The sequence below is a fragment of the Aegilops tauschii genome, chromosome 3 (assembly GCF_002575655.3).
Source record: "Aegilops tauschii subsp. strangulata cultivar AL8/78 chromosome 3, Aet v6.0, whole genome shotgun sequence".
Classification (NCBI taxonomy): domain Eukaryota; kingdom Viridiplantae; phylum Streptophyta; class Magnoliopsida; order Poales; family Poaceae; genus Aegilops; species Aegilops tauschii.
Window position 1 is genome coordinate 51,355,633 of NC_053037.3, and position 18,382 is coordinate 51,374,014.

General features: G+C 46.8%; 2 protein-coding genes across 3 annotated transcripts; one reads left to right on the forward strand and one right to left on the reverse strand.

The window, feature by feature from the left end:
- Window positions 1-247: 247 nt before the first annotated feature.
- Window positions 248-1,326, forward strand: LOC109787392 (uncharacterized). The gene has a single exon (XM_020345951.4). The coding sequence runs from the start codon at window positions 362-364 to the stop codon at window positions 1,034-1,036; it is 675 nt and encodes a 224-aa protein (XP_020201540.1). The 5' UTR covers window positions 248-361; the 3' UTR covers window positions 1,037-1,326.
- An 84-nt stretch (window positions 1,327-1,410) lies between these two features.
- LOC109787391 (leucine-rich repeat receptor protein kinase HPCA1) lies at window positions 1,411-7,344 on the reverse strand. 2 transcript variants are annotated; one of them, XM_020345950.4, is made up of 19 exons: window positions 7,102-7,344; window positions 6,283-6,389; window positions 6,075-6,195; window positions 5,877-5,948; window positions 5,641-5,715; window positions 5,453-5,524; window positions 4,980-5,141; window positions 4,803-4,877; window positions 4,647-4,718; window positions 4,494-4,568; window positions 4,339-4,407; window positions 4,187-4,261; window positions 4,028-4,099; window positions 3,780-3,917; window positions 3,044-3,696; window positions 2,819-2,955; window positions 2,506-2,725; window positions 2,169-2,404; window positions 1,411-2,069 (listed from the first exon to the last, which is right to left on the reverse strand). In XM_020345950.4, the coding sequence occupies exons 2-19, from the start codon at window positions 6,362-6,364 to the stop codon at window positions 1,602-1,604; spliced, it is 2,874 nt and encodes a 957-aa protein (XP_020201539.1). In that variant the 5' UTR covers window positions 6,365-6,389; window positions 7,102-7,344; the 3' UTR covers window positions 1,411-1,601. The 2 variants fall into 2 exon arrangements, with proteins under 2 accessions (XP_020201539.1, XP_073366091.1); XM_073509990.1 differs by lacking the exon at window positions 7,102-7,344 and having other exon boundaries at window positions 6,283-6,587.
- Between the last annotated feature and the right edge of the window lie 11,038 nt (window positions 7,345-18,382).

The following is an 18,382-nucleotide window of genomic DNA, read 5'->3' on the forward strand; positions in this document are numbered from 1 at the left end:
CTGCAGCCGCTACCTCCGGTGTCGGGGATCTCCTTTGCTAATGTCACCTATGTAGAAACTGTTGGTCATATTTATTTATTTTGAATTAGTTTGAATTGCTTATGTTATGACTCATGTGGTCTGCTGGTCATATTTCAGTGGCTCCAGAAACATTTCCAAACAAATTAATACATGGAATTATCTCCGGTGTCTAGTCTAGCTCCTCAAGTAAATATACGATGTGGTATGTTTTTCCTTTTGTATATGCCACACATTTAGTCCGGCCTCTCAAACCTTATCGCTCTCTCGAGCTCTCTTGGCTCCCCAAAAACGGTACGTAGCGAGCATGTGAGCCGCGAACGCCTCCCGTCCCAAATCCCAAATGCAGGCGCCTGTGACGCCGGCGGGCTCCGTCTCCACCGGAGAGACACCGCTTCAACGGCCACCCGTCGCCATCTCCTCGCCACCATCCGCCGCAACGACAACGAGGAGGCGGCTGCTCGTGTCCGCCGGTGGCCTGCTCCTCGCCGCCGCCGCGGGCAACAACAACGCTGCCAGCAGGGGAGCGGCGGCGGCAGCGGTGGACCTCGGCTACGACCCGGTGACGGAGGCGGAGCGCGCGGCGAGCGCCGCCGTGTCGCAGCGCGTCGGGGAGGCGGTCCGGCTGCTGGAGGCCGGGCGGGAGCTGCAGGCGCGCGGCGAGTTCGCGGGGGCGCTGGCGTCCTTCACGGCGGTGGTGAGCGGGTACAAGGAGCTGGCGCTGTCGGAGTACGCGCGGGTGGGGCGGGCGCTGGTGCTGTACGAGATCGGCGACCGCGACGAGTCCATCACGGAGATGGAGGACGTGTCGGTGGCGCTCAAGGGGTACCCGGAGATCCACGCCGCGCTGGCGGCGGCGCTGTACGCCGACAAGCACGCGCCGCTGCTGGCCGAGTTCCAGTTCAACATCGCCACGCTGCTGGACCCGCACTACTCCGACCTCGCCTACGTCAGGGACACCAAGCACTGGCCGCCCAGCCTCGTCGCCTCCCTCAAGAACTTCATTACACTCACCTAGCCCCCTCCTCCTAGGTACCACTACTATAGATAATTTCTTGCTCATCTTCTTCCAGTTCCTCTATCATATACCGTATACGGATACGGAGAACTAAATTGTACCCTCCAATTCCAAAAAAAAATACTGTAAAGGATTTATGATGTCTGAAATTTGTAGTACGTACTACTTCCTCCGTCCCATAATGTAAGGAAGGCTGGAGCAGTACGTACTACTTGGCAGGAGACATACACTACTCCGGGGATCGTATTTCTTTGTGTTAGAAAGAAAGATTGTTTATTGCACTTATTGACAAGCATTTCTCATTTAATAACAAACAGGACTTTCTGATAAAAGGAAGCTAACGTTGTTCGCGCCAGCAGTTCGAACTCTCGAAGTGAAAGAGAAACTAACTCAGAGAGCTTCTGTTGTCTCCATTACCTAATGCTCAATCCATACACTAATTATCATCAACCAAAATTTACACATAAGGCAAGTAAGCTGTACAAAACATAGCACACAAATTCAGCCCACGCATCACACTCACACCTGATATGGTACGGTACATGGCCATGGCAGCTAGCTAGCTTCACTTGGGCTCCACCCTCGACGACGGCAGCCCGCCGCCGCTGTACTCGGACGGGCTGTCACCTCCATACGGGTGGCGCGGCGTCCTGCTGGCGTAGCTCATGGACTCCGACGCCGACTCGGGGGCGCCGCCGGCCATCCTGGTGATCCGCTCGATCTCGCTCACCGCTTCGCCCATGGACGGGCGGTCGGCGCCGGCCTCCTCCACGCAGCGCAGGGCCAGGTCCACGTACTGCTCCAGCCCGCCCAGCGACGTGGGCGACGCGCCCAGCACCGGGTCCAGCAGGTCATGCAGGCCGTACAGGTCCTTGCTCCGGTCCAGCGCGGCGAGCACCTCCCGGACGATGTACCGCCCCCGCTCCAGCGGCTTCTTGGCCGTGATCATCTCCAGCAGCAGCACGCCGAAGCTGTACACGTCGCTCTTCTCCGTCAGCTGCTGCGTCATGTAGTACTCAGGGTCCAAGTAACCCTGCATGGCACACCCACACGGACGTGTACAAACAACTGAAATTAGGACCGTCCAACTTATAACCATCATCAAGCTTGTAAGGTTGGTTGGAGAGCGAACCATTGTGCCCTTCACTTGCGTGGTGACCTGCCCCCTGCCGTCCTCGCCTAGAAGCTTGGAGAGGCCAAAGTCCGAGACCTTGGCGTTGAGCCGCTCGTCGAGGAGGACGTTGCTCGACTTGATGTCCCGGTGGACGATGGGAGGGTCTGCGAGCTCGTGGAGGTAGGCGATGCCCTTGGCAGTGCCGAGGATGACGCGGAGCCTCCGCTTCCAGTCCAGACGCACGCCGGACTTACCTGAAGAAAGAAATTTCCAGGCAGCACAGCACGCATGAGCAAGAATGACAAATGAGTGATGCACCTGGCTGACACTGCATGCACTGACCGAGAAATTTCACCTGTGAGGCTCTCTTTGAGTGTGCCATTGGGGATGTACTCGTAGACCAGCATCTGCTCGCCCTGGTCAAGGCAGAAACCCATGAGGCTCACCACGTTCTTGTGGTGAACCCTGGACAGGAGCTCGATCTCGGTTCTGAATTCCAGGCTCCCCTGCAGGGATCCCTCCTGGGATCTCTTGACAGCAACCAGTTGCCCAGTCGGAAGTGTCCCCCTGTAAACCTGCAGTATGGAATCGCGGAATATTTGATCACTCCTGACCTGACATGTGTGTATCAAGTTATAAAAATGCATGACATGTGGGTTCTACTTCACCTTCCCGAAGCCGCCATTCCCTATGTCGTTCGCCTCCGAGAAGTTATTGGTTATCTTCTTCAGCTCAGCAAACGTGAACGTGCGCGCACCGCGCAGCTGTGGCACACTGGTGCTGGTGCTCTTCATGTCCAAAGAAGCTGCAGGCAGAGATGGTAGTCGGTAGTCAGCAAGCAAATTAATCACGCAACGCTGGTCATTTGGTTGGTCAAAGATGAGATCGCCTACCGAAAGACTGGCTTCTCTCTTCGGTCTTCTTTGGTTCTCTCTTCCGTCTCGTGATGAAAAAAATAACAAGAAGCAGCACTGCAATAACAACTGCACCACCAGCTGCGACTCCGACGATAAGTGGCAACTTGTTCGCCTTTGATTTTTTAGATGCTGGCACCTCTGTTGCAACACGATAGCTTTGGGCGATGAAATAGTATGGACCGAAAACAGGGGGCGGCTTATACGTTTGATTGCTCAAAATGAACCCAATGTCAGAAATGTCCTGCTCTCCAAACTGAACCTTGCCGCCGGGGAACACCTCCAAGCTAATCTCCAAGTTGTTGTTCGCATCAAAGAATGGGTTGTGAAGAGCGATCGAGTCGATCAGGGCCTTGTATGACAGGAACTTGGTCTTCATGTCCTTCTCCAGTAGAAGGTAGTACGACTCATTGCTGAGGTCAGAAAATGATGGTGCCCTGAAGAACAGTGTGCCTTTGTACGGCACAGCACATGTGCAGCTTGGGCTCAGAAGCTGGCTTGGGAGGCATGTCGCTGGCAGCCCGGAGCAGTTCTTAGAAGTAGAATATGGTGGCGCCACCGGGTTGGATTGTGTCGCGGTTTTGCAGTATTGCTCGTTGTTCCCTTGGTTGCATATTGGGTTTCCTAAAAGTCTGTGACGAAAATATATGTGAAAAAACTGAATCCGTCAGGGAATTTCAAGTTGTGACAGACACAATGCGGAGTGTCTCCTTACATGAGTTTCTTGTTGTATTGGGTTCCCCCAACAGTGAGCTGATCGATTTGATTGCCCTGCAAATCAATTGTTTGGAGCTGGCTACCAAAGTCCGACCCAATATTTAGGGTGCCATTGAAGCGGTTGCCCCGAAGCTTCCTGAAATTGTCAGCCAGTAACAGTTCATTTGAATATGAATAACTGTATGATCATATCTACTTGTATATTTATCAGCTAGCAGTGAAGACTAGCAAGTAGAAACCCCTCACAGTGTCTGAATTGCAGAAAGGGCGAAAAGTTCTTGCGGAAGCTGCCCGCCGATTTGCAGATTCTCTAGGTATCTGGAGCCAATGAAAAATGTCAGATAAATTTGCCTTGCCTGATAAAATACTAGACGAGAGCAGAAAAGATAACAGCTAGAAACTTACAATGAAGTCAAAGACGGCAAAGCGGTGAACCAAGCTGGAGCATCGGATGCATTGAAGGTGTTGTTACTCATGTCCCTATGACAAAGTTGCTCATGCTTTAATCGCAACCCTAGTCTTGTTTTTCAGAAAGGAAAGGTGAATTCATCGCTTACACAAAGCTGAGCGCAGTCATTCCTGTCAGGTCTGGCAGTGGGCCAGTGAGCTGATTGTTTTCTAGATGGCTAGGGCCAAACGAAAAGATTGTAAGCTTCCTCATATATATATTTGATACTGACAAAAGGAAGAATTAAACACACAGGACACTCACAGTTCAGCAAGCTTGGTGAGGTTGTTGATGTTGGTCGGAACTGGCCCAGACAACTGTTTGTTGTTATCAAAACGTCTGCGTTCATTCAACTTCATGATTGGAATCACATATGCATGCTAGTAAGTACCATAGTATGTGGATGCATTTACTTACAGAACTTCCAGCACGTTAAGAAGGCCTAGAGTAGGGGGGATGCTGCCAGAGAAGTTGTTGTTGTCGACAAGACTTGAAAACATGGAACAAATCACTTAATTAGCCTCACCACACAACTGTGGCAGATATGGGTTACGGGATTTTTTATGGCCTTACAAATGTATCAGCTTCATGTGTGAGTTGAAAATCTGGCTCGGTATGGTGCCAGAGAGCTGATTACCGCCGAAGTGGCTGCCAAAACGCGGTGAGTACACAAGGCGATGTAAAATCTTCAGATATCAAAGAAGAAAAAAACTTCAGCTATCAAGTTGCCATTTCGGAGAATGTACTCACAAGTGCTTTGTATTTGTCAGATTATCCAAGCCAGGATTTGTCCCGTCGAATACCGGAAGTCCTCCAGTGAGCTTATTCTCAGCTAGATCAAACCAGTATAGCTTTGAGAGGCCACTGAGTGACGGCGGTATGTGACCAGTGAACCTGTTGGAGTTTAGAGATCTGCAGGCAGAGTGGTAATAATCAACCTTATTTTACTGAAACCAAGTGCAGAGATTTGTGTAGAAAAATATGACTAGGTGAAATCCTGGTACATAAACAAAAAAACTGATAAAAAGTTGCAGCCTTCTAGGTCCAAAAGTAGCACATATATGATTGTGATTTTCTGAAGCATTTTCAGAAAGACTGCCAACCATAACAGTTGGAAGGTCTCATGGTTGAAAGAGAGGTTCAGCCATAGAATTTATGTCCTCTGAACATGGCAAATTTACAAGAAATGGCCAGGAACGTTATATACATATTAAGCTACTTACAGAAATATCAGCTTTGAGAGCTGGCCAATCTCTTTAGGTATTTCACCAGCAAAGCTGCAGCCAACAAGTATTCTGTAGAGGGAGGATAGAGCAAAATAAGTCAAAGAAGCATCCATGCACTGGACTTTTTGGACACAGTGAACCAGCTGCGCTCCTCCAAAATTTTGACACAGTTAAAAACTACTCACAAATTTTGGAGGTTGCTCAAGCTTCCAATTGATGAAGGAAGAGAGCCACCCAAGTCCTTGTTGTAGGATAAGTCCCTGCAGCAAAAGAGGCAAATACCTAATAAGTTTGCTTACTATGAGAAATCAAACTTGTTCATTTTATAGGCCTGATTCTGAAGATCCTCACTGAAATCGGATTGAAATAAAATCAATCGTTAGTGTTTAAACTAGAGCAGAGGAGAGAAGAAATTACATACAAGTATTGTAATTCCGAGAGAGATTGAATGTCCCCCGAAAGAGTTCCGGACAGTGATTGACTTGACAGTCTTCTGCAAAACATCCAACGAAGAAGAAGGACACAACACGACGATGAGTGATCATTGTTCATCAAGGAAATGGATAATTAAAAATAAGCACAGAGCCTTGTATAAATCTATGGTGCTTAGGATACTAACATGGATGTGACCCGGTCCTGGATGCAAATTATCCCAATCCACTTGTCGCCGCATGGATCATTGCCATCCCAGTTTGATGGTTTGGTGTCCCAGGAAGCTGCGATCCCGGTGAGGCCAGCAGCTGCAAACATAGATAGACAGGAAGGACACGGCGAGCAAATCAACACCACAGTAAACCAAACTGAAAGAAGAAGCAAGAAATACATACTGTCTTGCACATTTGTATCAGCCAGGATGACAGAAGCCTGCACAAGAACACCAAACAAGATGAGCCATGGAGAGAGCTCCATGCTTGGGCAGTTTCTCGAGGTGTCCCTGAAATGATTTTAGATGCTCATCTGTTTGAAGGTCAGAATAGGCCATTTGCTATATGAAGGTGACACCAATTGTCTATTCATGGTGAAATGGTCAAGGACATGAACTGTCCCTCTCGGCTCATCCAGCAAGTAATCAATCATGCATACGCACACCTTGGAGAAAAATCGGAGCAAAACAAAAATGCGAGAAGAATAGATGTGGTCAACGGGCTCTGCCAATTGCATTAGGAAAATGACAGGGTTTGCATAGTTTCTTTAGCCCTTAATTTAGTGGTTGGGGGGTGCTACATCGCAATTGCACAAAGAAATCAGAAGATAAGGTTGAAGAGCATGTGCATTGAAGTATTTGACCCAGACAAAAGATGAAGAAGGAGGACAAACCACGGGTACTACATGCAAGGCTAGTGAGTAGAAAAATGGAGGAAACTTCCGATGTTCCTCATTAAGTTGCCTAGTTTCTTCTTTGATGTGTAACATTTTAGTTATTTATCGCCAACTTGAGCTCAACCTACCATGTCCATAAGCCAAGTCATACATGACACGATAGCAAGAACATGCCTCCTAGTGGATTGGCTACAAGCACCTGTCTAAAAGACTTAATTGGCCCCTCCAACTTACAGACTACTTTATTGGCTTCTCCAACTTACAGATTATGCCAGCTATTCCCCCCTAATCATCTTCCCTAATTGCTCCCCTAATTACCCTCATACCTTTATAACAATCTGTCGCCACCAACTTGACGCGTAGCAGCCGCCGTCATCCGCCACCGGGTCTCCTTGCTCTGCTGCCGCTGCCCTTTTGCTTCTTCCCCACGCACGGACATTGTATGGCCCAATGGTTCAAGCATTTCACCAAACAGGTAGTGTGCGCCAGGCCGACACGCACGCCGGCGTTTGGCCAAGGGGACGCCGGCTCAGCGCCGCTTGGGAGCAGCACGCACTCGGTCAAGCACTCACACACACGCATCTCGCAGCCGTCCATGTCCGTAGACACCACGCGCACAGCACACAGCTGAACGAGCTCCGCACGCGTACGCCGCGGCCAGCGGCGGCGCCATGGTAGGGGCGAGTATGGTCGGCCGCTCCGGGTAGACAAAAAAACGTATACAGAAAAATACGATTCGTTATACATGGGCTAACACATATATGACAGAACGGCTCCGTTCATGGGCTAGCACAAAGCCCAAACGCTAGCAGCCTAGCACGGCCACTCATTCACCCACACCCCAAATCGCAAACGCAGGAAGGAAATCCCCAATCGGGCGCGGAAGCGAGGGCAACTGCGTAACCTAGCCGTCGCTGACTCGCCGCCAGAGAGCTCCGCCAGATGCTAGTCTGCCTCACCCGCCGCCGGGCACCTGATCCAGATCCGAGCAAACCAAAAGACGCAGCACCCTGCGTGGGAGGAAGCAGCAGCAGCACCGGTACCGGCACGGCATCGAGCTCGTGCAAATGGCTGGCAGCTGCAGTTTGCAAAATCAGCAAGCGCAGCCAGCAGGTACACACCAACAGAGAGTCATAGACAGTCCATTTTCTTCTGAATATGACCTTCAATTCAGTACCAATTATTGAACTGATGGTCATCGAGGAAAAACATCAGTAGGTGGTATATGTGTTTTCTAAGTGCTTGGTTTACATCTTTTGAAGCCTGCTGATATGGCCATATATGTTACAATTGATCAAGGCAATTGTTGCTTATATTGCCAATTCGCCATATATTTAACAATTAATTAATTTCTTCTGATGTTGTAATGTAGGGAGTCTTCAAAAGAATGAAACCTGTTGCTGCATATTTTGGAACTCCCCACCAACTGTATCAAGCGTCCCTTGAAGCCTCTGATGCGAACATTTTTCGAGTGCATCTAGCTTTGTATTTGATTTTTTTGAGTATTTGTTCAGCGTGCTTGCATATGTTCATAAAAAAATTAGACTTAAATGTTTCGCCCCGGCTAAGTTCAATTCTTGGATCCGCCACTGGCCGCGGCCAGGAGAGCTCCGGGATCCTCGTGCGAGGGCTTCGGTGCTTGCGTCCGTGGCCTCTGCGGAGAGTGATCTCGAGCCGCGCCTGGTGCAGTGCTCGCCGACCGCGTCGAGGTGGCCGGCGAGGCGGCGACGAAGGGAAGGGAGGACATGGCGGAGCGGGGCTGCTGGTTCCCGTAAGCTGCATCGATGTAGAGAGCAGAATGACAGCTGGGCGGGCCGGCGCAGAGACATTTCTAACGGAAACGGTACGGCAAGAGATCCACCGTCAGCGTATGCGTCGTGATTCGAGCATAGGGGGGCACCCGTTATTTCCGTGTTCCTCGCTAGATTCTCCCTGGACAAGGCATTTTGGCTCCTACTCAGATGGGCCCGGAAATAAAAAACATTAAAAATACTGAGAGTAGGGCGTTTCGGTGCCCAGACTCATCTGCACCCGGTTAGAAAAAAATCCGTAAAAAATACAAAAAACATTCAAAAAATTCTAAATTCTTTTTGTGTGGTAGAAAATTTGATGCGTGAGACACGCCGAAAATTTCAAGTAATTTGGACATCTGAGCAGCTCTTAGCAAAAAAGACAAATTGGGTCAAAACAGTACATGAACAGTAAACATTTTTACAGACCCCCAATTTGTCTTTTTTCTGAGAGCTGCTCATATATCCAAATGACTTGAAATTTGGAGCGGATCTCACGCAACAAATTGTCTACCACACAAAAAATTTGGGATTTTTTATTTTTTCTAGTATTTATTTTGATTTTTTTCGTCAGCGCGGGTGCAGATGAGCTCGGGTGCAGAGATGGATTTTCAAATAAATTCATACAATTCTGAAGTTTTTTGTGGAGAAAGATGATTGAGTGCGTGATGTGCGTGCCAAATTTCAGAGCATTTAGATATGTGAGTAGCTTTTAGCAAAAAAGACAAATTTAGGATCTGTGAAAAGTTTACTATTTGTGCATTTGGACCCGGTTCTCTTTTTCTTTTGCTCAGAGCTACATAAAGGTCCATATGCTTTGAAATTTGGCACGCACCTCTCACACTCAGCCATCTTGCTCCACAAACAACTTCGGAATCCTTTGAACTTTTCTAGTATTATTTTTGATTTTATTGTTCACCGGGTGCGGATGAGAAGTGGATATTCATCTCTCTTTATCTTACACAATAAATCTACCCTTTTATTTCATCTTTGCTAATTTAAACCATTCACATATATTAAATCATAATTTTGTTCTTGGAACTTTTAAATTTTTGTATATTCAAACTGCTAGCACCAAGTCCTTTAGACCAAGATCAATTTTTGATACATTTTGAACATGTTTAAATTTCAACATTTCAATTCACTTCTTACTGAATATATTTCAGGGTGGGAACTGCTTAGAACAAGATGGATGAGTGAACTTTCTTCAAATTTTAGTGATTTATTTCAATGAGCGTGGCATGTTTTCTTAAGAGGAGTGAAGGTTTTTAGTGAAATTAGTTTGTTTCGTAAGAGTGGATTTTTTTCAAATGAGTGCAACCTGTTTTCTAACATGAGTGATTTTTTTAATTTGGTTAAATCATTTTTAAAACAAATCAAATCAGTTCTTTGAATTGACTGGAATAAAAAATATTAATGAGTGAAAACTTTTTTGAATTATGTGAAATAAGTGAGATCACTTCTTTGAAATAAAGTGAAATTATTAAAATAATAGCACTCATTTTTAAAAATCATTGAAATTAAACTCAATAATAATAAAAAGGTGAAGTCACTCTTTTTGAAATAATTGGAATGCTTTTTTGAAATAACGGAAACAGATGTTTTGAAATAATTGAAATTGGTCTTTCAATGTAATCGAAGCTGGTTTTTTAATTTAATTTTGTATTGGTATTTCGAAATTACAATTGAAGTTGGTTTTTAAAAAAAAGAAATTTGTTCTTTTGTAAATGAGTGAAATGATTGTTTGAAATAATTCATATACTAGCTTAGCCCGCGCGGCGCCACGTCGCGCCCATCGGTAAGTCGCAACTATATAGACCATAGTTGAAACGGTAGAAGTATAAACAATTATGAGCTAAACAGAATATGCATTGCAGCTTTATGTGTATCTTTTTCTATTTGGTAAAGAAAAACATATCAATATATAGGCTGGCTTATATATATATATATATATATATATATATATATATATATATATATATATATATATATATATATATATATATATATATATATATATATATATATATATATATATATATGTATGTATGTATATGAAATTTTAAGCCAGCCTACATAGTGGGATGTGTATACGATGACACAACTATACTGCAATAAGAAATCGCAACCGATTTTCCCTGAATTAGATCATCTTGGTATAGCCTCCTATAGGATTAGTGCAGTAATAAAGTGGTACAAAGCTTTTGCAAATTCTTGGACACGTCTGACATGTAGTTTTGCTCAAATCATTGTTTGCCTTGTGAATTCATTCTGTTGAGTAGCTACTTGCTGGCAAGCCATGTTGAATTGCCATTGCTTGTTGGTCCGTGCCTTTTCTTGTGCTGTAGATAGTCTTTCTTTTGTGACTTCAAGTGCATAGTGACAACCTTTTCTTTGGCTTCGTCTTCTGTTTCAGCTGGTTCTCCTTGAAACGTCATCGAAGATTCTTACGATACGTTATGTTTATATGTAATAGTGTTTTTAATGTTTATTATAAGACTTAATTTAAAGCAAGAGAATTAGTATGTGGAATTATGGGCACAAAAAGAGAAGCTAGAGAAAACACTTTTTCTGTGGGGTTAAAGGGGTTTCATTGCTCAACTTCGAGGGAGATCCTTCATACAAAGTTGTGGTATATTAGTAGGATCCGATCTGATCCATAGCTAGCGTCGTATGCCCTTCAGCACGACCAAAAGAAACTAATCTATGACTTGCAACATTTTGGTTCCTACTAACATGAACAATAATAGAACTATCCCTCTCACCAAGACGCTCCCTAACTTCATTCACCAACATTGCATTCAACGATCAATCCGGGGGACTGTGCCTGCATAGAGAGCATCACAGCTTTACAGTCCATCTCAACATCAATTGGCAGTGTAGACCATAGCAATGCAAAGTCTGGCCCCTCCAAACATGCTCTAACTCCGCTTGCATTGGGCTCGCATAACGCAGTATGTTTCTGCACGCTGAGAAGATTATGCCACCAGTATTGTTTGGTAGAATCATCCCAACACATGCTTCACCGTCTCCTTGATATATGTCCCACCTATGTTAAGATTAACATGGCCATGAGCAGCGGGGTCCATCTAGCGGCGCATTATCTGGCCTCACATAAGATGAGACGGTGAGCGTCCATCGACATCCATTAGGGGTTTTGCTTTTAAAAAGATCACCTACAGTAGCGTACTCGATACTAATTAGAAAACTCGCATAGAGATTGACCATAATGATAATCATTCTAAATTGTCAGGCCACATTCAAAAGCATGAAAGGGGCTTTGTCTGCATCATTCTAAATTGTTAGATTTTCCGTCCCTCATCATAATTTAGGCCTGATTTACCGCTGGTTTTGCAGGGTGCACGTCCAAAAGACCAAAGAGAACAAATAGGAGACAGTTCACCCGGAGGTTCATCACCTTCTCCTCATCCACCGCCCCCACACCGGCCTGACAACCTCCGTCGACTCGGCCTGAAAGCACATCGTCGTCCTCCCATGCTTCCTTGTCGCGGTAGCGTCCTCCCTCGCCCATCATCAGGTCACGGTGCAGGCCACCGCCAACGCCATGGTCTGCACGAGGAACATGGCCTGCAGTAGCGCCACCTCCAGGAGCACCATCGCGACCTAATCCCTCGGGTCCCTTGTTGGCACGAGGAGCGTGAGGCTATGATCGCGGCGGAGGAGCGAGGAGTTGGAGGCGAGTGTGGCCATCGTGTGGCAGCAGAGGCGGCTGTGGGCGAAGTGCACGTAAAGGGAAGCTAGCTGGAGAGAGGAGCAGCTCGTCGATGGTGCTCATGAGAGTCATGACACCACTCAGCTCGCTGATGCCTCAAGCTCGCGCCCGTTGAGACTGCGGGCGTCCCGCCCGTCCTGTGTCGTCCAATCATACCTCATGCTCGACGTCGTGAGCCACCACCCTCATGGACCTCCTGCCCCACCCAGATTGTTGGCGCCCCTCCGTCACATGCCACCGGAGCCCAGTACCTGCATCGTCGTCGTCTGGAGCTGTCGCGTGCCTCCGATGGTGGCACACGTAGTCCACCAGCCGACACTGGACCTCTTTCATCTGTCCGCCGCCGCACGTGTTGACCGCCTCCGATGTAACACCCCGATAGTTCAGCTACAGTAATCCCCTTCTAATGATGCCTTGTCATCATTGTTACTGTTGCTAATATCACATTGATTCAAATCCAGTCCAAATTTTAAATTCAAATTAAAGTCAAATTTCAAATTCTCAAATATGCAAAATAAAATGTTCGCATTATTCTAAAAATTCCCTGATCATTTGTCATGTTGAAAGCAACATCATTTGGCTCTCCCTTTAATCCCTAGGAAAATATAAAGTGGCCCAATGACATATTAATTGGCTTTTTCAATTTCCAAAAATGCTTGAACAATTCCGTTGGCTCTAAAACTTTTTATGCGACACCACAATGTTGTTCTCAAATTGTGTGCCAAATTTCAAGTTTGACTAAATTCATTTTCATCACTCAAATAAATACAAACAGTGGCTAATTGAATTACAAAAAAAGGGAAAATAGAAAATGGCCTAACTAATTGCTATACCACTGGGCCTTTGATGACCACAGTACTTTTGGCCCAGCCCACACTCCCACTTACCCCCTTCCTCTCGCTACAGTACAGGAGGCAGGGCGTGGCGGCCATCCACGGCGCCATGGCCGTGGTGGCAGCCATCCACGGCGCCATGGCCGTGGTGGCAGCCATCCACCACCTCCCCGGCGACCTACAAGTACCTCTCGACCCTCCCCCTTGGTCGAACCCTAAGCTCTCCCCCTCTTCCTCTCGCGCCGCTTCTCCCTCACAACACAAACCCGGAGCCCAGCCGTGCCACGCCTGCTGCTGCGCTGCTGCTGTGCTGCCGGCCCTTGCTAGCTGACGCCGCTGTTGCTCTATACGCTGCTGCTCTGGCTGCCGCTGCCCCCCCTACGCGCCCCACCGCTCGCGGCTACGCCCGCCTCAGCTGGCGGCGTCCACGTCCGCCCGGGCCTGCTCGCGCCCCCTGTGCCGAGCCTTCCCCCGGCCAGTACCATGGCCACCGGCGTCGTACTCTACGAGTATGTACGTGCGGGCACAGCCTCACCAGAGGCCGATTTGGGCCACTGGCACATGGGCCCGAACCCCCCTGTTAATTAGGGAGGCCCTAATTACTTCATCCCAAAACCCCCTAATTAAGCTAAGTAAATTTAGTCAAGAACCTGCTAATTAAAATGAGTCCATGACAATTGGGACCCACATACATTGTTCACTTTGGACTAGTCAAAATATTGACTGGGTCAACCCAACCCCTGGCCCCACATGTCGTACACATGCACACATTGCTAGGTACACTCCTGTGTACCCATAGCAATTTGTCTATTTTTATTTCGAATTAAATTAAATGCAGAAATTCCAGAATTTATTTAAATCTTTGAAAAGTCATATAAAATAATCTGTAACTCGGATGAAAATGTTTTCTATATGAAAGTTGTTCAGAAAAATCCAACGAATCCAAATACGCGGTCCGTTCATCTGTCAGATGCCTCTAATATCTGAACATGGAACTTTCCCCTCCGGTCATCTGTCTGACACAGGTCCGGAACCGGGAAAACATTCCCGGTTGACTTCCCCCTTCGCCGGTATCGTGTAGCACCGTGTTAGAACACGTCTAGCTCTGCATATTGCCATGTATGCTTTGTGATGCTATGTTTGCTTTATATTTTCTGTTGCTTCCCACTCTTCTCTCCGGTAGACCCTGATACCGCTGTTGATCCGATGATCGACTACTTCACCGTCGAAGGTCCATATCTGTCTGCCGAGCAACCAGGCAAGCCCCCCCTGATCATCCCGATATCGCCCATTCCATTGTCTCATCCTTGCATTAGATTTTGCTACTGTTATTGTTTGCTCCTATTCTGATGCATAGCCTGCTTTTGTAACCTGCTTATTGTTACCTACCTGCTTATCCTAAACTGCTTAGTATAGGTTGGTTAGTGATCCATCAGTGACCCCCACCTTGTCCTTGTTGCCCCTGCTTCATCATTGAAGACCCGATCAACGGGATCGAAGACCAGGCACCGCACATCATTTTCCCCTTAGTTGCTCGACACTACTGGGCTACTATTGAGTGCCGAGGGTGAGACCTCTACATCACTTCTGATGTTAACCCTGTAGTGTAGCTATTCGGTCATGGTCATCGAGGGTGATTCCGCCTTAACCACTTCCGATACGACTCTGTCGTGCAACCCCTCAAGTGTGAACCTCGGGGGTGGTTCCTCTTACGTTCACGTTGATGATTACATCAAATGGAATTCACCGGGGGTGATTCCTCGGGTTTTCCCCTTGATGTTTGGACACACAGATACTTGGACTTTACCACTGTTACTTGGAAAGACGGGTCAGCCTTGAGGGGTACCCGCGCGAGCTTAATTGCGAGTGATGTGGAGTCGGGTTGACCTGGAGGGTGCCCGCGAGATAATTACGAGGCATGGCCGGGCATTCCTAGCCCTTGCCGCAAGTCCTCGAGACGGGGTGACGGGGTCACATCTTTCGTGAGTCTCTGCTTGTTACCACGCGTTCCTAATCCACTACGATTTGGATATTTGATCCGAGGGGCCTCTGGCCTGTAGCACTAACCATCATGTGGGCATTGTATGGGCGTTCTGTGTCGTATGCATCAGCCGAAGCTTAATAGACGTCGGCGACTGAGCGGCGCGCGCCGGGTTGGACTGGTAAGCACCTGCCTTTTTTAAGGAGGTCGCTAGGTCTGCTCACCGGCCGCGTTCGCAACGTGCAGGAGTTCCCGGGGCGATGGACCATGACCCATGGGGGCATAGGTTTAGTCCGGCGTGTTGACCTCTCTATTAAGCCTAGGTCGGGTTGCGGCGTATTGTTTGGCCGAGGCCGGGCATGACCCAGGAAAGTGTGTCCGGCCGGAGTTAATCGAGCGTGGTGGGTAAGTTGGTGCACCCCTGCAGGGAAGAAAACATCTATCGATAGTCTGTCCTACGGTAACGGACACTTGGAGTTGTATCCCGATCGATACAACTAGAACTGGATACTTGTGATGAGAATTAGGTTATGATGAGAACTGGATAGTATGGCTCTGGGATTGCCTTCTCGCAGGGAGTCGAGAAAGGATCTCTGGCCGAGGTTGATAACACTTCTACCACTTTACTTTATGCTACTCTTATCTCTTCTGATGCCGCAAGATGCTTGGAGCTGCTTGAAGATGCTAGTCTTCGATAGGCTAGGCTTTCCCCTTCTCTTCTAGCATTCTGCAGTCCGGTCCATAGATACAACCCATTTCATTGATACCGATGCATATGTAGTGTAGATCCTTGCTTGCGAGTACTTTGGATGAGTACTCACGGTTGCTTTGCTCCCCCTTTGCCCCTTTCTTCTTCTTCCGGTTGATGCAATCAGATACGGAGCCCAGGAGCCAGATGCCACCACCGATGCCTACTACTACGTAGAGACCGCCGACGACCAGGAGTAGTTAGGAGGCTCCCAGGCAGGAGGCCTTGCCTTTTCGATCGTTGTTGCTTTTGTGCTAGCCTTCTTAAGGCAAACTTGTTTAACTTATCTCTGTACTCAGATATTGTTGCTTCCGCTAACTCTTGTGTATTCGAGCCCTCGAGGCCCATGGCTTGTAATATAAAGCTTGTATTATTTTATTTGTGTCTAGAGTTGTGTTGTGATATCTTCCCGTGAGTCCTTGATCTTGATCGTACACATTTGCGTAATGATTAGTGTACGATTGAATCGAGGGCGTCACAAGTTGGTATCAGAGCCGACTGCCTGTAGGTAGCCCCCTTCCAACTCCTTGGCCGAAGTCGAGTCTAGTCACTACAAAACTTTTACTAACATGGTTGTGTGCCTTACGGGCCCACGTCGCCATTGGGTGGTATTAGGATCTTTTATTCCTCATGTATACTCTGCTATTCTAATCTCTCTTCTATTCGGGTTAAATGAATTTATTAACTCTAACATTAGGTTCTCGTACCTAATTCCTCCCGGAGAGCCCTTCATTCCAGATGATCGCTTGGTGCACCAGAAGATTCCGAAGATACTCTCCGATGTTTTTCCCGAGACCCTTGTGCCCTTCGCCGTTGCAATTCCCTACCACCGATAAATCCCCATGGATAGCTACATACACTTGTCGTCCATACCTTCATTTCCAATTGGTCTTGTTACTACAAGATACCCTGAAATACTTCGCGATTTTTCGAGAATCCATTGTGCCTGTTGCGTTGCAGCTCCTTTTCCGCATGAATACGTGTATGAATATTTCTCACAATTATTGGGGATGCGTTCATCCCCAATTGTTTAGGTATTTCACAAAAGTCTTCGAAATACCATTCAATCTTCCGAAAATCCTCAGCAGCCTATTGTTGTTGAAATTCTTGTTTGCTTGCATTATGGTTAATTCCATATTTCTAGCAATCTTTGTTGACATCCTCTGTCACTATCGTTTTGAGTCCCTTGATCCAATATGTTGTGATTGCGCGCAATCCTCAATCTGATCCTAGCATTCATCCTTCCGGCTCAGACGTCACTCCGGGCATGAGCTGGTTCTCGGCAAGCCAGACCTTGATTGATTGTCGATCTACGTCTATTCCACTTACTCATCTTTTGATCAGAGCCTCTGCTTCTGATCCTTCGACTTGAAATCATAACTCCTTTGTACTCAAGCATCGAATTATTCAGATGTTTCTATAATCCAATGCCTTTGCATTCCTTCCTTCTTCTGATTGAGTATTGATACTCACATCAGATCCATTAAGGACCGTTGAATCCTTTGTTGGATTATTATCCGGCAGTTTCCTTCATATTCAAAATTTTGTGCGCTCTTCCCCTGATACATATTGCCTTTGGTAAATTGTATTCTCTGCCTTGTCAACCATGCTCTGCTTCCGAGCTTGAGTTAATTACCTCTGAAGTTATGAAAATGATCCTAAGATGCCCCGACGGGTTGAACTAATGCTTTCCCTAATTGGTGTGAACCCGGAAATTTTATGGGTCATACTCTACTGGTGTTACGCCGGATAAAAATTTCTACACTACAACTTCATCAAAAGCGAGAAGTAAATGAGAGGTTATGCATTGAAGAAGTGGGAGTCGACCTTGAACTTTGTGTTCATGCCCATTGACACGATGTAGATCTTATCATGGAAGCTTCTCTTATAATCAAATGTTCCCTTGGTATAAGCTCCTCTTGCATCTTTAAAGTGGTTCTTTGCAATCGTGGTTCCGACCATATTTTCTCCTTGATTCCGTTTCCCGGACAAGTTAAAATACTTGTCTTCTGCAGATCATTTCTTTTGTCCAACCTCTATTTTGATCTACCTCGAGTATTGCCCCCTGTTATCTCGAGGATATTGTGTCATTGCACTACCTCTTGTGAATTCTCATTGGAATGATACTCCATCACATCATTCCTATCCTGATCGGCTATATCATTATCAAGCAAATTTTTAACTGTGCTACCCGGTCCTTCTTCCCAGAGCGAATTCCGACGACGAGCTAAGCTTACGTCGATCTTCTTCATCTTATCATTTCACCTCGACAACAAGCTTGATTTCGAGCTTGTGTTGTATTCGTGGTTCCAATAGCCTTTCACTTCATCCTTCTTGTTGCTTGATGGCATCGCTCCTCGATGGCATCTTCATAGAGCCTCTCGACGAATGCGTCGTGATCAGCATCAACATTATGACTTCCGTTGAGATGACAATTGAATTCATGGTGAGAAATACCATCCTTGACCTTCGATGATTTGAGTTATCATCGACAACCCCCTTGTCTTCTTTCCAACAAATGT